This window comes from Passer montanus, unplaced genomic scaffold, assembly GCF_014805655.1.
Source record: "Passer montanus isolate IOZ18808 unplaced genomic scaffold, ASM1480565v1 scaffold7, whole genome shotgun sequence".
In the NCBI taxonomy this organism is placed as follows: domain Eukaryota; kingdom Metazoa; phylum Chordata; class Aves; order Passeriformes; family Passeridae; genus Passer; species Passer montanus.
In genome coordinates this window covers 14,007,232-14,025,224 of record NW_024372147.1, presented here as the reverse complement: position 1 = coordinate 14,025,224, position 17,993 = coordinate 14,007,232, and the positions used below count along the sequence as shown (strand labels likewise).

Here is a 17,993-nt window from a genome sequence, read left to right as displayed (position 1 = left end):
AAAGGCAGAACACTGAATCCCTTCCACTCCCCATCTGAAAGCAGACTGGGAATTGAACATCAAACTTCATTCTCTAGTTTGAAGGAGATTTGATAGTTCCACGGTCTGTTTGGCAAAGCAACAGCACAGGAGGTGTCACTACCTGCCTCCTGTCCACATAGAGCTGTTCCTTCATATATAGATGAGCTTCTTGTGGGCACTCACAAGAGGACCTTAATGGTTACTTAAAAATGTGGGTTCAAATAATTTCAGAAGAGCAAAGGATTAGGAAATTTTTATTTAAACTGGTTTTGTAAACTATTTTAATTTCAAAAATTGGGACTAAAAATAATCAACTTCTACCATAAATTACTTTGTTGATAATTCTAAACAATCACAAACTACGTCTAGCCATTTCTCTTTCAGTAAGAATCACAGGATCTGCTTTTGAATTTTAAAAAATGTGCAGAAAATGCACTCTTCCATCTGAGATATCTGCCTCAAGCTCTGATGAAAGAATAATTGTTTGTCTACCTGCTTCTTTTTTCATAGTTTTTGCAGATAATTCTGAAGCCTATGGAACATTGCTAGAAAACAAGAGAGCTAATAAATTAACAAACAAACAAAATATTATCATGAAAAGAAAAATATTTTTTAAAACACCTTGAAATTGTTTGTTTTGAATATTGTTCCTCCCTTTTTTTAAACTATGAAACATGTAGAAAGTTAGAGCAATGACTCAATCCTCCAAATACAGCTGTCAGAAATGGTTGCCAGCTCTTAAAACAGTATTGTGTATGAGTAAACGAAAAGAATATGACAGCAATAACGTTTTACAAAATGCATGAAAACAACACACTGAATCTATCTGGAGGTACTCAAGTATAAACGTATTTACACTCGGATGCAGGCTTATCACAACCATGGTTTTGGTATTTCTAAATCTAAACCAGTGAGTTTTAAGTTTCTGTCATCATGCATATCACTGTATTTTTAATAGTTAGTAGAATACTTAAATTGTTCAGAATGCACAAATTACCTAGGACTATTTTTTTGCCATATTTAATTTCTTCCCATTCAGCAGACATCGCATACATCAGTTTTCCCATTTTTCTGGATGCCAGATATTAATATAAATCTGAGTAATGTGATTTGCTTTAAGCACTTGTCATGAGGCTACTACTTCTATACTACTTTGAAATATTATTTATTATGCTAATTTCTGTACTGTATAAATATTGCAATATTTAGTATTCTAAATTAAGGATCCTACAAATCAAATTACATAAATTATACAATAGTATTGTATTTGCAGGGACTACTATAAAGTTTCCCCTTTTATTAAGGCCATCAGTGGTTCTACAAAACTCCCTGAGGACAGGGCAGACCTTAGAGGTGTAAATGTGCTATCCATCTTCCTTTGCTGTTTTAATTTTGGTGGCAGGAATGCAAGAGGTCACCTTCTCTTCTCACAATCTCTTCGTTTTGAATAAAATGCTAAACTAGCATTTAATTATTTCTTTAATTAATTTAATTAATACCTGTTTCTACAGACTTCTCACAATCTAAGCTAAAACAGTAACCAAACTGTACCCATATACTGGGTCACAATTAAAGTTCCAGTAATATCCTTCTGACAATCTTGGACAATTTCATAGCATGGAAAGATTACCTCTGGAATCCAAAAACTTGCATGGCTACAAGATCACAGGCATGTAATATCTCTTCTAATACTGTGTCCCTATGCCATTCTATTTTGTCCCTGCACTTTTAGTAACAACAGCAGAAACAAAGATCCTCAGCAAACAGTTACAGCTGAAAGAATAAAGTACTCTAACAAGTACTTTACAAGAACACTTTTATGCAATATTACCACTTGCAGCTGTGCCTTTTCAGACAATTCAGCTGATTACCATGGAGTCACTTAATGCTTTTTTAAATTATTTTTCCCAGTAATCTCTCACATGCCTCAGTCAATTATACTTGAAAAAACATGAAGCAAGCACATTACATCCAGAACAACTTGAGGCTGTGCCTTCCTGTATTTTTTTGATACTATAGTAAAATATAGGAATATGAAGACCACACTCAGTATAGAAGCAAATAAAGATCACACAGATCCAGGGAGGGAGGAAAAGATTTGCATGAGAGGCCATGGAAAATAAAACCAACATGGTATTACATAGGAGACAACCAGAAAACTCAACTCTCTGCCATCTCAAACTTCTACAGCATTACTAGCAATACTCTGCAGTCCCTCCAGCATGTTGTCATGACTTTCCATATTCAGTGTAACAGCACTGCCTTCTGATCTGCCACTGAGACCAGCTTCTCGTTTAAATGTATCCTAAACTTTCCATCAAAAATGAGACACCCCATCCAGCTGGTGGGTCTAATGGAATATTTCCATCTAATACACAGAGGAATTGTACTGCAACTGCTGTAGCCTTCTACCTCAGTTCTTCCAGACATAAGGTTGACAGACACTACTACTGGCACGACACAGGTGAAAAGGGAAATAGACCCTCAAATACTCTCCTACCACCTCCCCTTTGTCAAACTGATTGCTGCAACCCAGAATGGTACAGCACCTCTGTCTGGTCTTCCTCACGCTCCTCCACCTTCCCATGACAGGCAGCCCTTACCCAAGTGTGTTTGCCACCATCCCAGCTGTGTGCCCACTGAAGGTAGCCCTGGTTCTGAGCAGGGGTTGGCGGCTGCCCCAGAGCATGGGCCAGCCTGCAGCTGCTGCCACCACGGGAGGGCTGTGCAGGCTGCAGCTGTGGCGCATGTACCTGCAGCCTGGAGCTGGAGGGCAGGAGCCAGCAGCACCAAGGATGAGCAGAAGGCAGGCCAAGCATTGGCAGCTGACTGAGCAGGGGACCTCATCTCATTCCTTGTACTGGAGCCTATGCCAACCGTGCCAGGCTGTTAGCACAGGGGGAATGTGGGATGAGTCACCAAGTCAGAACAAGAGGAACCTAGCAACTCTAAAGGGCAATCCATTTACAGTTGATAATAGAAAATCGCTTTTATTTTTGTACTCAGCCAGCACAACTAGCCATGGCTCTCGGTATGTGTCTTCCAGCAAGGAGATTAAAGTTCAGTTTATCAGCACTGCTGGCACTCAGGGCAGCTGAACATTTCAATGCACATTTCAAGCCTTCCCCATATTTCAATTGATCCAGCCTACATCAGTTCACTTCTTTTCCTGTTGTACCAGCTACATGCTTTCTCATGATATTAACCTCATCCAAAGGGACAGACCTTTGCTCTCATGAGTCTTCTCCTCTCCACCTATTTATATAGCACAGCACTAAACAATGATATCAAGGAAATTTAGGTATTTTCCCAGCAAGTATATTTTAACAGCCAAAAAATAAAACATGCAACTAGTACTAATGAAGTAAATGTGAAACTTATGCATTTACATTGTGTTTGAGAGAAACAGAGGTGAATGTGACCAGGGTGAAGACGTTAGAGAGGGAACAGAGCATTAGAACATGGAAATGGGAAGCCCTTTCAATAGCTCCCTAGCACCTGGGCTGCTGAATTTCTGAGGACTGTGTCATTTACAACAGGATAATACATGAATTCAGGTATTTGTGAGAACTGTGAGCAGAAACGTTTGGGGTTTGGCTTCAGAAAGCACTTGGGAGAAACTGTGTTTCTAAGAAACTTGCAATAACTTAAGAAAGGGGAAAGCATTATTACAGCAAGGTGTCAGAATCATCTCAAACTGGAAATCTCCTGAGGTCATAAAGATATTCCAGCAGGATGGGGAATGTGACAGAAGCAATAGGAAGGAGACAGACTGACAAGAAAAATTTTAGTCAGCATAAATTGGATGAGAAGCCCCTGCTCCTCTAATCACAAATTTCTTCAGCACCTCAGTTCTTGTGGCCACTCTGCACTGAAACCCATTCTTATAGTTCCTAGAAGCATGCAAGGGCCTCAGCCTCTGCAGGGCAGCTCTTGCTCCTGGGCTCTTGCTTCAGCTGTTGCTGCACCTTACCCGCCCTGGCCAAGAGGTACAATTCCATCAATGAGACTGTCTCCACTGAGCTACAAGGGCAATGGGGCTAGGGAGCAGCACTCCTCCATGTCCTGTCCCCCCTCCCTGCAACTCCCCACACACCAGTCCACTTCCTCTGCCCTACACACTCCCTTCCCTGAGGCTGCAGATGGAACCACTGTGCTGTCTCGCCACTTCCACCAGTGTCCTCCACAGAGCCCTCCCACACCCTGGGCCACGTAAACAAGTAACATTGTAATATATGTAATATAATTCAAGTAACATGAACAGTGATTTCGCATTAGGTGTAACATAATCTGTGAAATCTTAAGGCATCAATCAGCATCTGCTTGATATTATCAGCATGTTGAGAACATGCTTTAGAACTAAATTGAAAAATACTCATTATTCATACAAGGCTGGTTGGTCTTGTATGTACAGCAAATCAGCAGGGAAAATTCAAACACATATAGAGATTAATTTCAAAACTGAAAGATCTTTGAAAGGAATGTCTTTAAAGTACTGAGCTTTTGAATAAAAAAAAAATCCCTATTAAAAAAACCCTATAGAATTATATCACTCCTTTTGCCAAACCTAGAGGATCAGTCTAGGCATCAAAACAAGAGATAGCACTTTCAACTCTGCTTTGAAGTAGGAACTTCAAGCCTGCATTATGGGGTGTTTCCAGCTTTCTGTACATACACATCCACACGTGAATGTGCATATGTCTTCTAGCAGAGCATAAGTTCTCTTCCTGAGTTCTTTCCTACTTTCAAAACTGCACCAAAAAAATTGCATCCGTCTGAATAGAGGTTTCTGCCACCGCTGTTCACCTGCATTTTATAATTTATTAGCAAGTGACCAACAGAAAAGAACAATTATTTTCCTAAGGTTGTGGGTAAAATGTTGAACTCCTCTTCCTTCAACAGTACCATTTTCCTCGAACTATTTTTTAAATATCAGATGCTTGTCTGATACCTTTGTTTCCCGCGTACTTAGTTCCAACTCTGCTACATTTTCTCCTGCAGAGTGACCCTACGTTTCAGCTCCCACGCCTTCCTCCTCCTAAAATAAGGTGTGAAACAGCACGGCACGGCCGGCAGTCTCCGGAGGTTGCCACCACGCCGACGGAGCCACCGGCTCAGCGAGGCCCGGCGGCACAGCGCTGGGACGGGCACGTGCGGGGCTGGCGGCGGCTCCCGGCGCTGGAACACGCCGCCGGCGGCTCCTCCGGGCTTCGTCCAGCGCGGGCCGGGGGATGACTTTGGAAGGCTCTCCCCGCGCTTCCCGCGGGAGCAGCTGCCAGGGACGGGGAGCAGGGGCGGCCGAGGGGCGGCGGGAAGGGTGACGGGACAGCTTACCCCGTTGGCCGCGGCCATCTGGACGACGATCTCGATGGCCGTCTTGCTGAAGTACCTGCCGTCGCTGCCCACCACCATGGTGCAGCCCTGCCGGTCGCGGAGGTCGACCGAGGAGAGGAGGCTCTGCACGAAGTTGGGCAGGTAGTTGCGCTGGCTCTCGAAGAGCGCCGTGGGCCGCCGCAGGCCCCCTCCGCCCGTGGGGCGCTGGTCCTCGTAGGGCGCCGTCTGCACGGTGAGCACGGGGATGGGGGTCCGCTCCATGGCGGCTGCCGCCCGCCCGCCCGCGGCTCCGCTGCCCAGCCGGCCGTGCGGAGCCCAGAGGCGTTCCCCGGGCGGGGCCGCGCTCGCTCGCATCAGCATGCGGCGGCCCCGGCCAAAAATAACCCTGGAAAGCGAAGCCGAGAGCCGCGGGCTCCTGCCAGGGATGTAACTGGAGGCAGCGAGGAGCGGGCGAGCCAGCGCTGCACACTTGCTCGGGGGGATCACGGTCTGTCAGCGCCGGGCACCCTGGGCACGGCGGCAGCGCCTTCCGGCCCGGGGCAGAGCCCACGGCAGCGCAGGGTCCCGGCGGGGTGAGGCCGCGCACTGGTGCTGTCCCAGGCAAGCAAGCAGGACAGCAGGCAATTAATAGAGAGAGAATAGATTTTTTTTTTTCTTACTGTGTTGTTCAAAAGCAAGGGTTTTTTTATAGTAAGTAAACTTAAAGAGGGGCTTGCTTACTGACCGTGCTGGTTTTTCTCTCCAGGCTCACTCTCTGTAAAGCCGACCATGAAGGTGCCTTTCCCTATGATAAACTAAGGCATTTCATACAGATGTACGGTAAAGCTTAGTTCATTGACATGGGTTCATTCTGCTTAAGTGAAATGCAGAGGTGGTGGCACTAGCAACTGCAAAGATGCCTGACATTTCCCAGTATAAAGGCTGTGTTTATAGATGCCTGTGACTGTCAAACATCAGCTGAAATTTTCCATCCAAATGCTCTTTTCACACTGTGCCCACACAGCCTTTTTTTTTTTTTTTTTTTTTTTTTTTTTTTTTTTTTTTTTTTTGCTAGGACAACTCTTGGTAGGAGAGTTGGGAAAAATAGTCATGTAACTTCGATGTCATTCTTGTGCTTAGGAAATCCCTGTAGACCTGCATCTGAGCAGGCAAATATAGTTTTGTAAGGCATTTTTCTCATTTCTGTGAAGGAGTCTACTCATACACCAGTCAGAAGCCCAGTGGAGTGTTATGGTTCAACAAAGCAACATGTTTGCTGCAATGACAGGACATAGCCAGGCAAACATGGGGTAAAATGTTTTTGTCTTCTACGGAGGCTGAGAGTTCATTCAGTAGTTCATTAAGAGTCATTGAGAGTCACTTGCTGAATGGTAACCAGAGGAACTCAGTCATGGTTTTAAGCCCTATTTCTGCAGGCTTTTTTGTGGTTCATAGCAGATATTAAGACATAATCTTCTACACATATATTTATTTGGCAGGGACGGCTGCCATCACAGTAAAACATTCTACATGCTACAGCAAGCAAGGCCCAACAGTTTAGTTTAAACAAAGTAGTCCATTTGAGCAGATACAAGAATTCTAGCTCTGTTGGCAGAATACCTTTATAGTGGGCTATATACTGCAGCAGAGGGCCAGAGCACGTACAGGAGGACAGTAATCTGATTTCTTTTGTTAGACCTTCTAGCCTGTAGTCATGATTGTGGCTTCCTATACTGATTCAGAATGTATTTTAAACAGCAGAAGGGTAAAATCTGCCCTGTGGAAAAGCCAGTTCTCATATCCCTAATATAAACAAAGCACAATTCAAATAAGGTAGCTGTATCTTAAATAATTTTGGGCACTGCCAGCAATGAAATCGTGACATTGCATTAGTGTGACTTAGTGAAAGCTGAAATAAAATCAGTTAACTGGTATCTAGCAGAGCAAGTACCCAACAGGGAAACAGCAACAAAGATAGAAAGCATTAGAAAGAACATATAAGATCCCAATAAAGGAAAACACATGACCAAAGTAAGAAGAAATGTGATAGTCTTTGAAATAAAGAATTGACTGCATTTTTCAAATGGATAGAGGAAATATGTTGAGCGTTTGGAAAAAAAGATACCAATTTGAATCAATTTTTAAAACTCTGCAAACACTGACATTCTCAGAATGTATATTTTAAGAGGGACAATCAATGACAATTTTCCAGAATTGCTTGTCTCCATGTATGTAATTTATGTACAGTAATGAAAAAGTGTATTTCACAGTCTTTTCAAGCATTGCCTTGACAAAGACATTACCAGAAGTGTAATGGGTTGTACTGAGCACTGTAAAATTTTTAGTTCAAACTCAAGCTCTGCTTTAGGTAAGGTCATCCAAAAGTTTATGTAACCTCTCTTTCATTATGATTCTTGTAATACTTTGGGAAACTGTGCTGTAAAGTCATGCTATTTCAGGGAGACCTCAGGTTTTGTTTTAAAAAATTAAATGTCAGCCTTCACAGGAAAAGTGCAAAGGATGAGGAAGTTAATGCAGAGAACCTGAACATTTTAGTACAAAAGCTGAAGAAAAGGAATAATTTTTTACTTTTTTTTTAGTTCAGTTCCTCAGTGTCCCAGCACCCAGATTAGCATTATGTGGATATACAGGTATCCATGGGTAAGTGCTTCAATTTCTGTTTTATAGCAACCCAGTCCTGTTCTCAGCAGATGTCATTGAGAAGTGGAGATCTCTGTAAGTGGCCAATACTGCAGTGCATTAACTGATTACTCCTGTGTATCTTCAAAAAATAAATAATTATCAACTTGGGCTGATCTTAAAAGCCTGGAATGTCTTCTTGGGAAACAACAGCTAAATATATTCTTAGTATTACCAAACTGTGTTGTGAGTTTTTTAAAGGTTGTTAAAATAAAAACCAGCTTAATGGAGGAACAGGAGTGACAGTTAAATTTGTTCAGTTTCCAACTAAAACAATTAGCTTTCTGAAAGCCAGTTTTAGAAATGTGGTTTGACATATGCAATTTAGTTTAGGAACATTTTCACCCCCTACTTGGGTTCTTTTTAATTCCTGAGCCTTAAAATGTTTATCATAACTCATTTGTCTTGTGACAACATGGCATGTTAATTACTTTAAGAGCTGTGTTTTTGTGTTTGCCCATCTTTTTTTTACCAGCATTATATCAGTGCCTTTGTCCCTTTAGGTCCAGCTTTTTCATGCACTGAGCTGGGAATTGGGTTGTTGCCTGTGTGGACTTGAAGGAAAGTCTGTCCCATTGCAACAGAAGACCTTTAGAGCCACACAATTACTTCTAATTCGGTTGACCTGGTCACCTGAATTGTCCCCTCTGTAAGATGGCAAAAAATACTAATGGATTTTCTTGAAGGTAGATTATGGATGCCCAGCCCAGTTCTGATTTGATTCCAGCATACAGGAAATTGCCATGGACATGACACTTCCTTTCTGTTAAGGAAAAATATGTTGTATCAGCTTGTAAATGTTGCAGGGAATTGAACCCATGCCATTAACTTAGCAAGTTTTGCCTTTGAGTTCAAAATTCAGCACTATTATAATACCTGAGTTTTAGATGGAAACACATTTTTACAGTTGTTTCATGCAATATGTGTTCCAGATAGAAATGCGGGTACTCAAAATTAATTCAGCCATTCCCCATGGTCCCATGTTTTGAAGTTTAAATTCACAGAATCACAGAATCACTAGGTTGGAAGAGACTTTCAAGATCATCGAGTCCAACACATGCCCTAACACCTCTACTAAACCATGGCACCAAGTGCCACATCCAGTCATTTTTGAACACATTCAGGGATGGTGACTCCACCACCTCCCCAGGCAGGCCATTTCAGTACTTTATCACCCTTTCTGTAAAAAACTTCTTTGTAATATTCACCTGTATTTCCCTTGGTGCAGCTTGAGACTGTGTCTTCTCGCTCTGTCAGTTACTGCCTGGAGAAAGAGACCAACCCCCACATGACTACAACCTCCTTTCAGGGAGTTGTAGAGAGTGACAAGGTCACCCCTGAGTCTCCTTTTCTCCAGGCTAAACACCCCCAGTTCCCTCAGTCGTTCCTCACAGGGTTTGTGTTCCCAGCCCCTCTCCAGCCTCGTTGCCTCCTCTGGATGCGCTCCAGCCTCTCAAGTTCCTTCCCAAACTGAGGGGCCAGAGCTGGACACAGCACTCAAGGTGTGGCCTCACCAGTTCTCATCCTCCACTGAGCTGGATACTCCAGTTCCTCTTACAGTGCAGTTATCATATCAGGAATAGCATGCACTTACTGTAAGTTGTTAACTTGAGCTATTGAAACAAAAAAGTTCTAAAAATACAATGTCAGTTTATTTAAACCACTCCAAAAATTGCAATTCAATTATTATATTGTTTTATTTTTGTAAATAAAATTATATTTTTTTATTTGTATTATTATGTAATAAGAACAAAACAACTTTTAAACCCCAGTGCTTCCAAATGGGCATTTTCTACTTTTTTTCTTAAACTTGCAATGATTTTGTTTCAAAATGTAAATCACTTAGGAGTTAAAAGAAATTAAAAGACAGAATAAAATTGAAAAATTGGTGGACATTTTGACTGACTTTATCTATCTTGTCTTTCAGTTCACAAATTAAAGCTTTTCCATGTAAGCATTTCTATTATGAAATAGAAAAGGCAGAGAAAATGTATTTTATATTCTTATAGGAAAATTAGTTCCCTTGTTGCAGTTTTATTGAGAAGTTTATTTATGAACTCATGGATATCCATCAAGTTCTTTTCCGGAAATTTTACTTAATCCCCAGAAAGGCTGTATTTCACTGCAGCTGCAAGTCTGAAATTACTGTGAAACAGGGTGATTGTTTTAAGGAACATTTTCACACAAACTTACATGCAAATTGATTCACAAAGCCCAAACAGGAAAAATTCCCGGAAAACATATTTCTCGTAACTGATAACTGATTTACTGCTATGCCAGCAACTTAGGAATTTTGTGTAAGTCAGGTCTGACTTATAAAACTGCCTGTTACTATCCATCTAATCAGAAGAAACAGGAAGGAAAAAAGGATTGAGAGAAGGAACCAAAACAATCATCAGAGAAAGCAACCCTTATAAAAGGAACATCCTCCAAAAAGTCCAAAGTATGCAAAAAGTTTATTCAAATAGTTTTGCCCACTCTCATGTGGGTGATACCCTGTCTTGAACTGAAAATAGGTTAGGTAATCTTACTTTATGTAAAATTAAGTGTGCAGTCACCACAATCTTGCTAGACTGTATGACGGGGATAGATATGTTCTGTTTAACAAGCTGTTTGTACTGCCAAGTAAGCACCGTGTTGTCAAGGCCTGATTTAGCAGGAACTTATTTCACAGACACTGTGGAAGCCTTATGCTTCCATTTATGGTTATTTACCAATTATGTCACCAGTTAAAAGTGGAAAATTTATCCATATGATTGTCATTCCAGCACATGATATGCAAAGAATAAAACACAGCTTCCAAACTGTTCCTACTGCTGCAGACCTGCAGATTCCCAGTCTGATTTTCAGAGGAGCAAGAAATAGCTACTGCCATGGCATCCAATGAGAGTGACATATGACAAGACCCTCCCAGCTATAATCCTCAGATGACACAATGTTCTACAATGTTCTACATCTTACAGATACTGCCAACCAAATGGCCTCTTTCACATCATCACCCACTTGAGCACTGTGGGTTCCCAGCAAACAAATTACTTCAGGGTCTGAAGTCCCCTCCTTACAAGTAAGGATGTACTCTCTGTGTATCCGTCCTTCTCAGTAGAGGAATTACTGAGTAAAATGAAAACCTTAGCTGAGACACAATACTGGGAGCAGGGCAGTGATAACACAGAAATAGGACACGTATTCTCAAATTTATCCTATCTATCTCCTAGTCCAGGGATGCTAGGTAGTAAAAATTGCAGAAATACTGCTGTTTTTCTTGCTGTACTAATGGATTTGTACATGACAGAGAAACTGAATTGGTAGCAGAGATCTATTTTTCATCCATTTTAAAAAAATTATTTTTAACATTAACTCAAAGCAAATGAAAAGTTTAAAAAAACAAAGAAAGAAATGTTCCAGCAACACCTCTTCACTAACATATCTGAAGGAAGATACGCAGTCAGCATAAGGATTGATACAGGTATTCCTTGCCTTATATATATATATATATTTGCCTTCTACAACAATAAAGCAAGGGAATAAAAGCAAAATACCATCACTCTGCTCTGAGTCGTAGTACCTCTGACAAGAACGCAAAGCTTAAACTACTCAGGAGCACAAACACAGAAACACAAACAAAAAAGGAAGAATAAAGCAGCATAGAAAAACAGCTCCTTCAAATGGAGGAGGATTTTAATAGCAGCTTTATTTCTGAGGTTTTGGGAAAGGCACAATATATTTAAGTCTCAGTTCAATAAACAAATTCACTGGCCTTTTAGAAAGAACTTTGACACCTAAGGATTAAAAAGCCCTGTTTTAAGGAAGAGTCCCAGATAGAATTCCAGTGATTCTTTAATAAGTGTCAACATCATGATGTAGATCACTTTGCGTAATTGCTTAACTATTTGTTTTGGGGCTTTTTGCACCCACTGAAAAATAAACACTTAACTTCACCATGCCAGCTGTATCTGACTCTGCCATTTAAGGGAATACTATTGGACAAAGCACTTGTGATTTTTTTTCTCTTTTTAAGAATTCTTCTCTTTCTCATGTAATTTTTCAGCATACACAGTCTAAATTCTACCTGACAAATTGATTCTGCCAGGGAATTTGTTTTATCTTCTGACAATGGCTGAAGAACAGAAGAAAATTTCTCACAGCAACATACCATGTTTGCTAAACAACCTTTCTGTATTCAAATGACTCTGATTGTTTCTTCTGGAAGAGTAGACAGACATGTGAACAGTCTTTTAAAATTATAAAAATAGTCTGGAAGAAACCTTTCACTAAGGTCCAGGGAAAAATCACAGAAAACGAATCAAAGGTGTAATTTCAGAATACCTCACGAGCTTTGTATCCAAATCCTGACTAGCAGTTGAGGACCCTGGATGACTGCAGGTGCCACCATGAGGTGTGGAAAGTGATGAAGCAGCGCCTCCTTCTGTGGGCATATCTGCTCTGGCTTCAGACAGAGATCTGCAGAGGCTGACAAAGTCTGATTTATTTTTCTCTTTTTTAACTTACCAAACCTTCTAGCTCATCTCTGAAGAGTTTGCTCTCACTTCTCACGACCTGCAAGCCAGGCAGGATGTTTAATTAGGGATATCCATTACTATGGATATGTAATATGTAATTTGGAAAATTGTTATCAGACAATAATGTTATCAACAATTCTGTTTTCATGTGTCTTCCGTTCTTGGTTTTGCCTGACCTTTCACCTGGTTCTGCAGCTTACTACTGCAAAAATGAATCTGTCATTGAACTCGCTTGAACAAGTCTGTCTTATTTAGACCATGCTGCTTTTAGAGAAGTAACATGCTTAGTTACTCTACAATTACCAGTTCTTTTTCCCCAGGATGCTCCCCTTGCACAGAAGAGAAAGGCTATTTCTACCTACCTGTTTAGCTGAGGGTGCTGGTTTGACTTGCTCGTGTTGACCTTTGCCTGTCAGGTTTTACTTTGGATCAGATTATGTCAATGATGCCAATTCCCATCCAGTCACTGTCACGGCTATATAATTAATCAGCAACACTGTCTATCCTGTAGCATCAGGAATACCTGAGGGATGGGGGGATGTAAAGAGAAAATACCCACCAAACAAAAAAATTTCTTGAACACAACACTTTGCACTCTGACCACTCTTTTTTGAAGAACATGATTAAAGTCATCTCTCTTTCTATGGCAGTAGGGCAGGAAAGCTAAAACTTACCTTCTCAGGCACTTTTGATATCATAATTCAGTGCAACTGTGCAACTGTGTTAGCAAAGTCCTCCATCAAAACCATGAAGTCAGTATTCTCTTACTTTTAGAAGAAAGAGAAAAGAATTTGCAGGGGGAAAAAAATCTCTGATTTTAGAGTGAACCATAAGTCTAAAGGGACATAGATTTTTATTTTCCATAGGCTCTCTCCTTTATTAACTAGAAAAAAGCATAAGACCAAAATCAGATAGAATTTCCTGGAAGATTACATCTGCATCGTTGTACACCTGACAAAGTTGCTGAAACAAATGTTACCGCTAGATGACACCAAATAGTCGTTTAATGTGACTTTTCCTACCTGTGAGTAGATTGGCTACTAGAATGGAAAAACAAAGAAATGGAGCAGCTGGGATAAATCCTCTTTTGGAGTAAATTCGGCTTCCCCTGGAAACAACAGCAGAGTTCTTCACTGAGTAAAATTTTCTTACTTATTGGATAGCAAAATCTTTATTTCAGCTCAAGTAATATGCTGCTTTACTCAACTTTGTGTTGTCCTCTGAGATATGACTTTCTGATATTCCTGTTTGCAAACCAGAACTCCAGCAATTGTGTCAGTTTTCATTTTCCTCCAATTCCTCTAAGAGAGACTCTGATCCCAGAGGCTTGTTTTCAGAAACAAGTAGCAGAACATTTATCAAGAAGCAAATAAAACCACTATGATTTTAAAAGTTTTGTTTATACAGGCTGTGATTTATAAGCAAATCAATCTAGTAAAAGATGTCCCTGCTCAGTGCAGGGGTTGGACTAGATGGCCTTTTAAAATCCCATCTGATTCAGTGGGATCATTTTATGATTCTGTGATTATATGGTTATGCTTGAAACCTCCTGGAAAGTAAGGCTTAAATGTCATAGGAAAGTCAAGCCTTTGATCAGGTAGCCCCCAATACATTGATAGCAGCCATATCAGTTTACAATAACCAGGCCCTTTCATCTTTTAACATTAGAACGGCATTATGTTGTTATATATTGCTAGCAGGCAATGATATATTGTTGGTGTTTTTTATAAATTTTCTCTATAAGATGAGATTCAATGCTGTAATTCTAACCAGCCTCTTGTGAATTAAAACAAAATTCTGTGCTGGTCAAGACAGAGAAATGTAGCCTTTACTGTTACATTTAAGTGAAATCATAAAAAATACCAATTTTAACAGTTTAAGATTATTATTAGCTGCTCAATCTGATTAAAAAGAAGCTTGAACATTTCAAGAACAGTACAGAAAAAGCAATAAAGAAACCAAATAACAAACTAGTTGTGCTTGGCAACTGAAATTATTGAACTGAAAGAGATGCAACCGATTAAAATCCTATTAAGAGAGCAATGTGAAATTAGTAGGTACTTCAGACTAGCTGAGTGACAGTAAGATCAGTAAGTCCATTCTGCTCAAAGACCGGAAGCACTACAATGAAACCACAATTTAGACCAGTATTTTAAAGTAAATGCAAGTTACAAGTGCTTTACTCATTTCTTGATGGGCCATACACATCGTAGACTGCTTGACACTTGATCTGTTACAGCTGCATTCTATTCTGAAAATTTCTGTGGATGTTGGTGTGTGTGGGACCGAGGCCAACGTGCACTGGAACCCTGACGGCTTGAGCAGGTGTCTCTGTGAAGCTGCTGGCCATAGCCACACTCTGATTTCCTCTTTGTTCCCTTTGCCTACACCTACACAGCTGGAAGGGCAAAGGACTATGTGTAGGGCATTGGGATGGGAACATAGCCTTGTCATTCTGTAGGATGCCACTGCCACTGACAGTAACAGGCCACAGGTTTTGCACTGAGTGTGAAGCCTCAAAGGCTGAGCTTTGCCACACCTGGTCTGGCCAATCTTTTCCTGACCTGCCCGAAGCTCTGACTTCTTCAATTTACTTGTGACAGCAGTTTCTCTAACTGGCCAGGTGTAAATTGCTAATTTGTGTTACTTTTTTCTCCTTGGTTGTTACAGCTAGTGTTTTTACAGCTAGTAGTAACAAACTGCCATTCTGTGTAGGATGAGGTATTTATGGCTTTAATGTGAGGATGAAGAATAGGGAAACATGACTGATACAATATCAGTGACCTTGAGAAGTGGAGACAAGTATTGTAGAGGAATACAGGCATAAGGGGTGATAAGAAATGCAGCTTAGGCGTAGCACGGGAATCCCACTGCTATAAACAATTCACCTACCATCAGTTAAAACCATGCAGACCTGGACCTGTAGTGTATATAACATATATACAATTTATACAACAAATGTGGAGGTAATGTGAAGCTGTAGAGTAGTGCAGATGAACAAACTATGCTTGTTCATGTGGACTGAGGGAGGAGTAACAAAAAATGGACAGTTTGGCCCAATGTTCCTGGTAGCAGAAGAAATGCCCCACAAGGAGAGGCAGATGCTGTTGCTGTGAGCTCTGCAGGACTGCTGCAGGACTGCTGGGCTGATGACAGCAGTAGAGAAACAGGGTGGCTCACAAGGACAGCAGGTGGCTGGGAATCCAACCCTATCCATCCTGTCCTCTCTGGTCACATCCTGGCTACAGAAGCTGGAATGGAACATGGACAACATGTTCCATGCTCCAGCAGGTGGGAGGTTATACATAAGGATTAAAAAGTAAGAATCTAGTAAAATACTACCAAATTCAGAACTGCCTAAATTTTAAAGGGCATAATAAATTAAGCCATCCATTCATCTTCCCAGTTAATTTCTAAAGATTAAACCTAACAGGTAATATAAACAAATGGCACAAGAGTGCAAGATTATAATTTTTGTTAGTTTTAAGTTTAACAGAGTCCTAAAAACATGTGGAAAGTATATTGTGGGGGAAAATGGTGCTTTGTAAAATCTCTTTCTGTAGATGTTTGATATTCATGAAGGCACAGGAGTGATCAAATCATTGCAATTTGCCTCTAGGGCAGAAACAACTCAGCCTCTTCTAGGGAACAAAACGTGTGGGGTTTGTTGACAAGATCACTTGCTACCGAGAGCTTTGTGGCTCTTGGTGGAGGGACTGAAGCACTATTAGTGTGAGCCATCTGGCTGGGAAGTAAGGCCAGGTCTAGATGGCCATCATTTCTTCAGGCATGGCTGTGCCCCTGTTGATACCTGCACAGGAAGAACTGCTAATCCTTGTCTTCACCAGATCCCTCCTCACTCCAACCTGAGCAACCTGGGCTGCCCCACCATCCACACCACAACCCCAAGGCAGGGCTGAGTGGTGTCTGCCTGTCCCTTTCACCCTCCCCACAACCTCACTTCAGCCCAATTGTAGCTCTTTGGAGAAGGCCATGCTTGGCACAGCTCCCAGTAACACAAATATTACAGTAATTTCACAGCTTTTACAGAGCTGTCATTATCTTTCCTCCTCTTTTGGTTCTGGCATAATGCAAAGGCAAGACATAGCACCCCAGGCTGGGCATGTAAGAACAGACCAGAAAATATTGGTTAAGTAAATATCCAAGAAATGTAACCAGTGGTCTTCTTGGGAGGTGGGGATAAAGATGAGGTGCTTGGCATTTTTCCAGTGTCATTGTGTGTGAACAGAATTGAGGAGAAAGCACTGGGGCATCCTGACAGCCAGCAAGAGTACAAACTTCACCCCTGCTGAGGTGGCACTTGCTTGCTCTCCATCCCAGGGGATGCCTTGAAATATGCAGGCAGTTTACAGAAGACAAGCAAAGATGTGCATACTGATTAGAGCTCCTCTGACATGAATATTGCAAGTAGTGCAGGGAAAGTCCTAGCAAGAAAGGGTAAGTGGTACCAACATGAGCTATACAGAGTGCAGAGCTTATACTTCAGCTGCAGAGATGCCCCTCTACAGCAACAAAAAGCCCCGTATATTGACAGTCATCATGGAAGACTTAGAGTGTGGTGGGTGAACAAATATCAAAAAATAAGCATCCAAAAAATGACTCTGTGTAAGCCATCCATGGCTCTTACCCTTATGACTCATGGTTGAAGCTCTTCTTATTAGGTCTCTAAACTTTTTTCAAATTGAAAGTTAGCAGATTAATTCAGAGATTAATCGCTTCAAACAGAACAGAGTTCCTCCATTACATGAGGCATTTATAAGATAAGGGGTATTTTGATCACTTTTCCTGTGACAAATGGAAGCAAAAGCACCAAAAATTATAAATGTGTTATGGACAAATTTAAATTTATGTGATCTTATTACTCAATGAATAACAGTGATGGCAATCATTTGACAAATTTTCATGCAGGACTGTGTGTCATTTATGCAGTTCAGAACAGTGTTAAAATGTATACTAGTTTTAAAAATGAAGAGTTCTGACTGCTAAGGGAAACAGTATCACTCAGCTATAACAGGTCACTCAAATGACACCAAGGTCTGCTAAAGAGAAAGCAACATGGTGTAAGCAGATTGCTCTCTTTATACCTTGCTTTACAGAAAAAATTAAATCCTAAAAACTACTTCAAATTATAAAACTACATCTAATGTGAGGAATGAAGTCATGCCTACTGATGTATCTACTGGGAGAGTAAAGAGCTCTCTTAGCTAAGATACATGATTTAAGTATTTTAATCAGTTGAGACACCAGCTCCGGGCAGTGAAAGATTAATGACTTCATCCTCAGCTCTTTTGAAAACAAATTCCAAACTCATATATTCCAGTAGAAGCAAACTGAAAAAACTTAAGACTGCTGACACTGGCTGAAGGAGAGACTGAGGGAATGGCCCTCTTTCTTTTATTTTTAATGTTAGCTGTGAGA

The 17,993-nt window shown here is 40.9% G+C and overlaps 1 protein-coding gene across 1 annotated transcript in view; it reads right to left on the bottom strand.

Moving 5' to 3' along the window:
- PGM5 (phosphoglucomutase 5) overlaps positions 1-5,701 on the bottom strand; it is a 66,886-nt gene extending 61,185 nt beyond the window's left edge. Inside the window, exon 1 of the mRNA XM_039729904.1 lies at positions 5,356-5,701. Coding sequence (XP_039585838.1) covers positions 5,356-5,616 — 261 coding nt within the window. The 5' untranslated portion in view covers positions 5,617-5,701. The remainder of the gene's footprint in view (positions 1-5,355) is intronic.
- Positions 5,702-17,993: the final 12,292 nt, after the last annotated feature.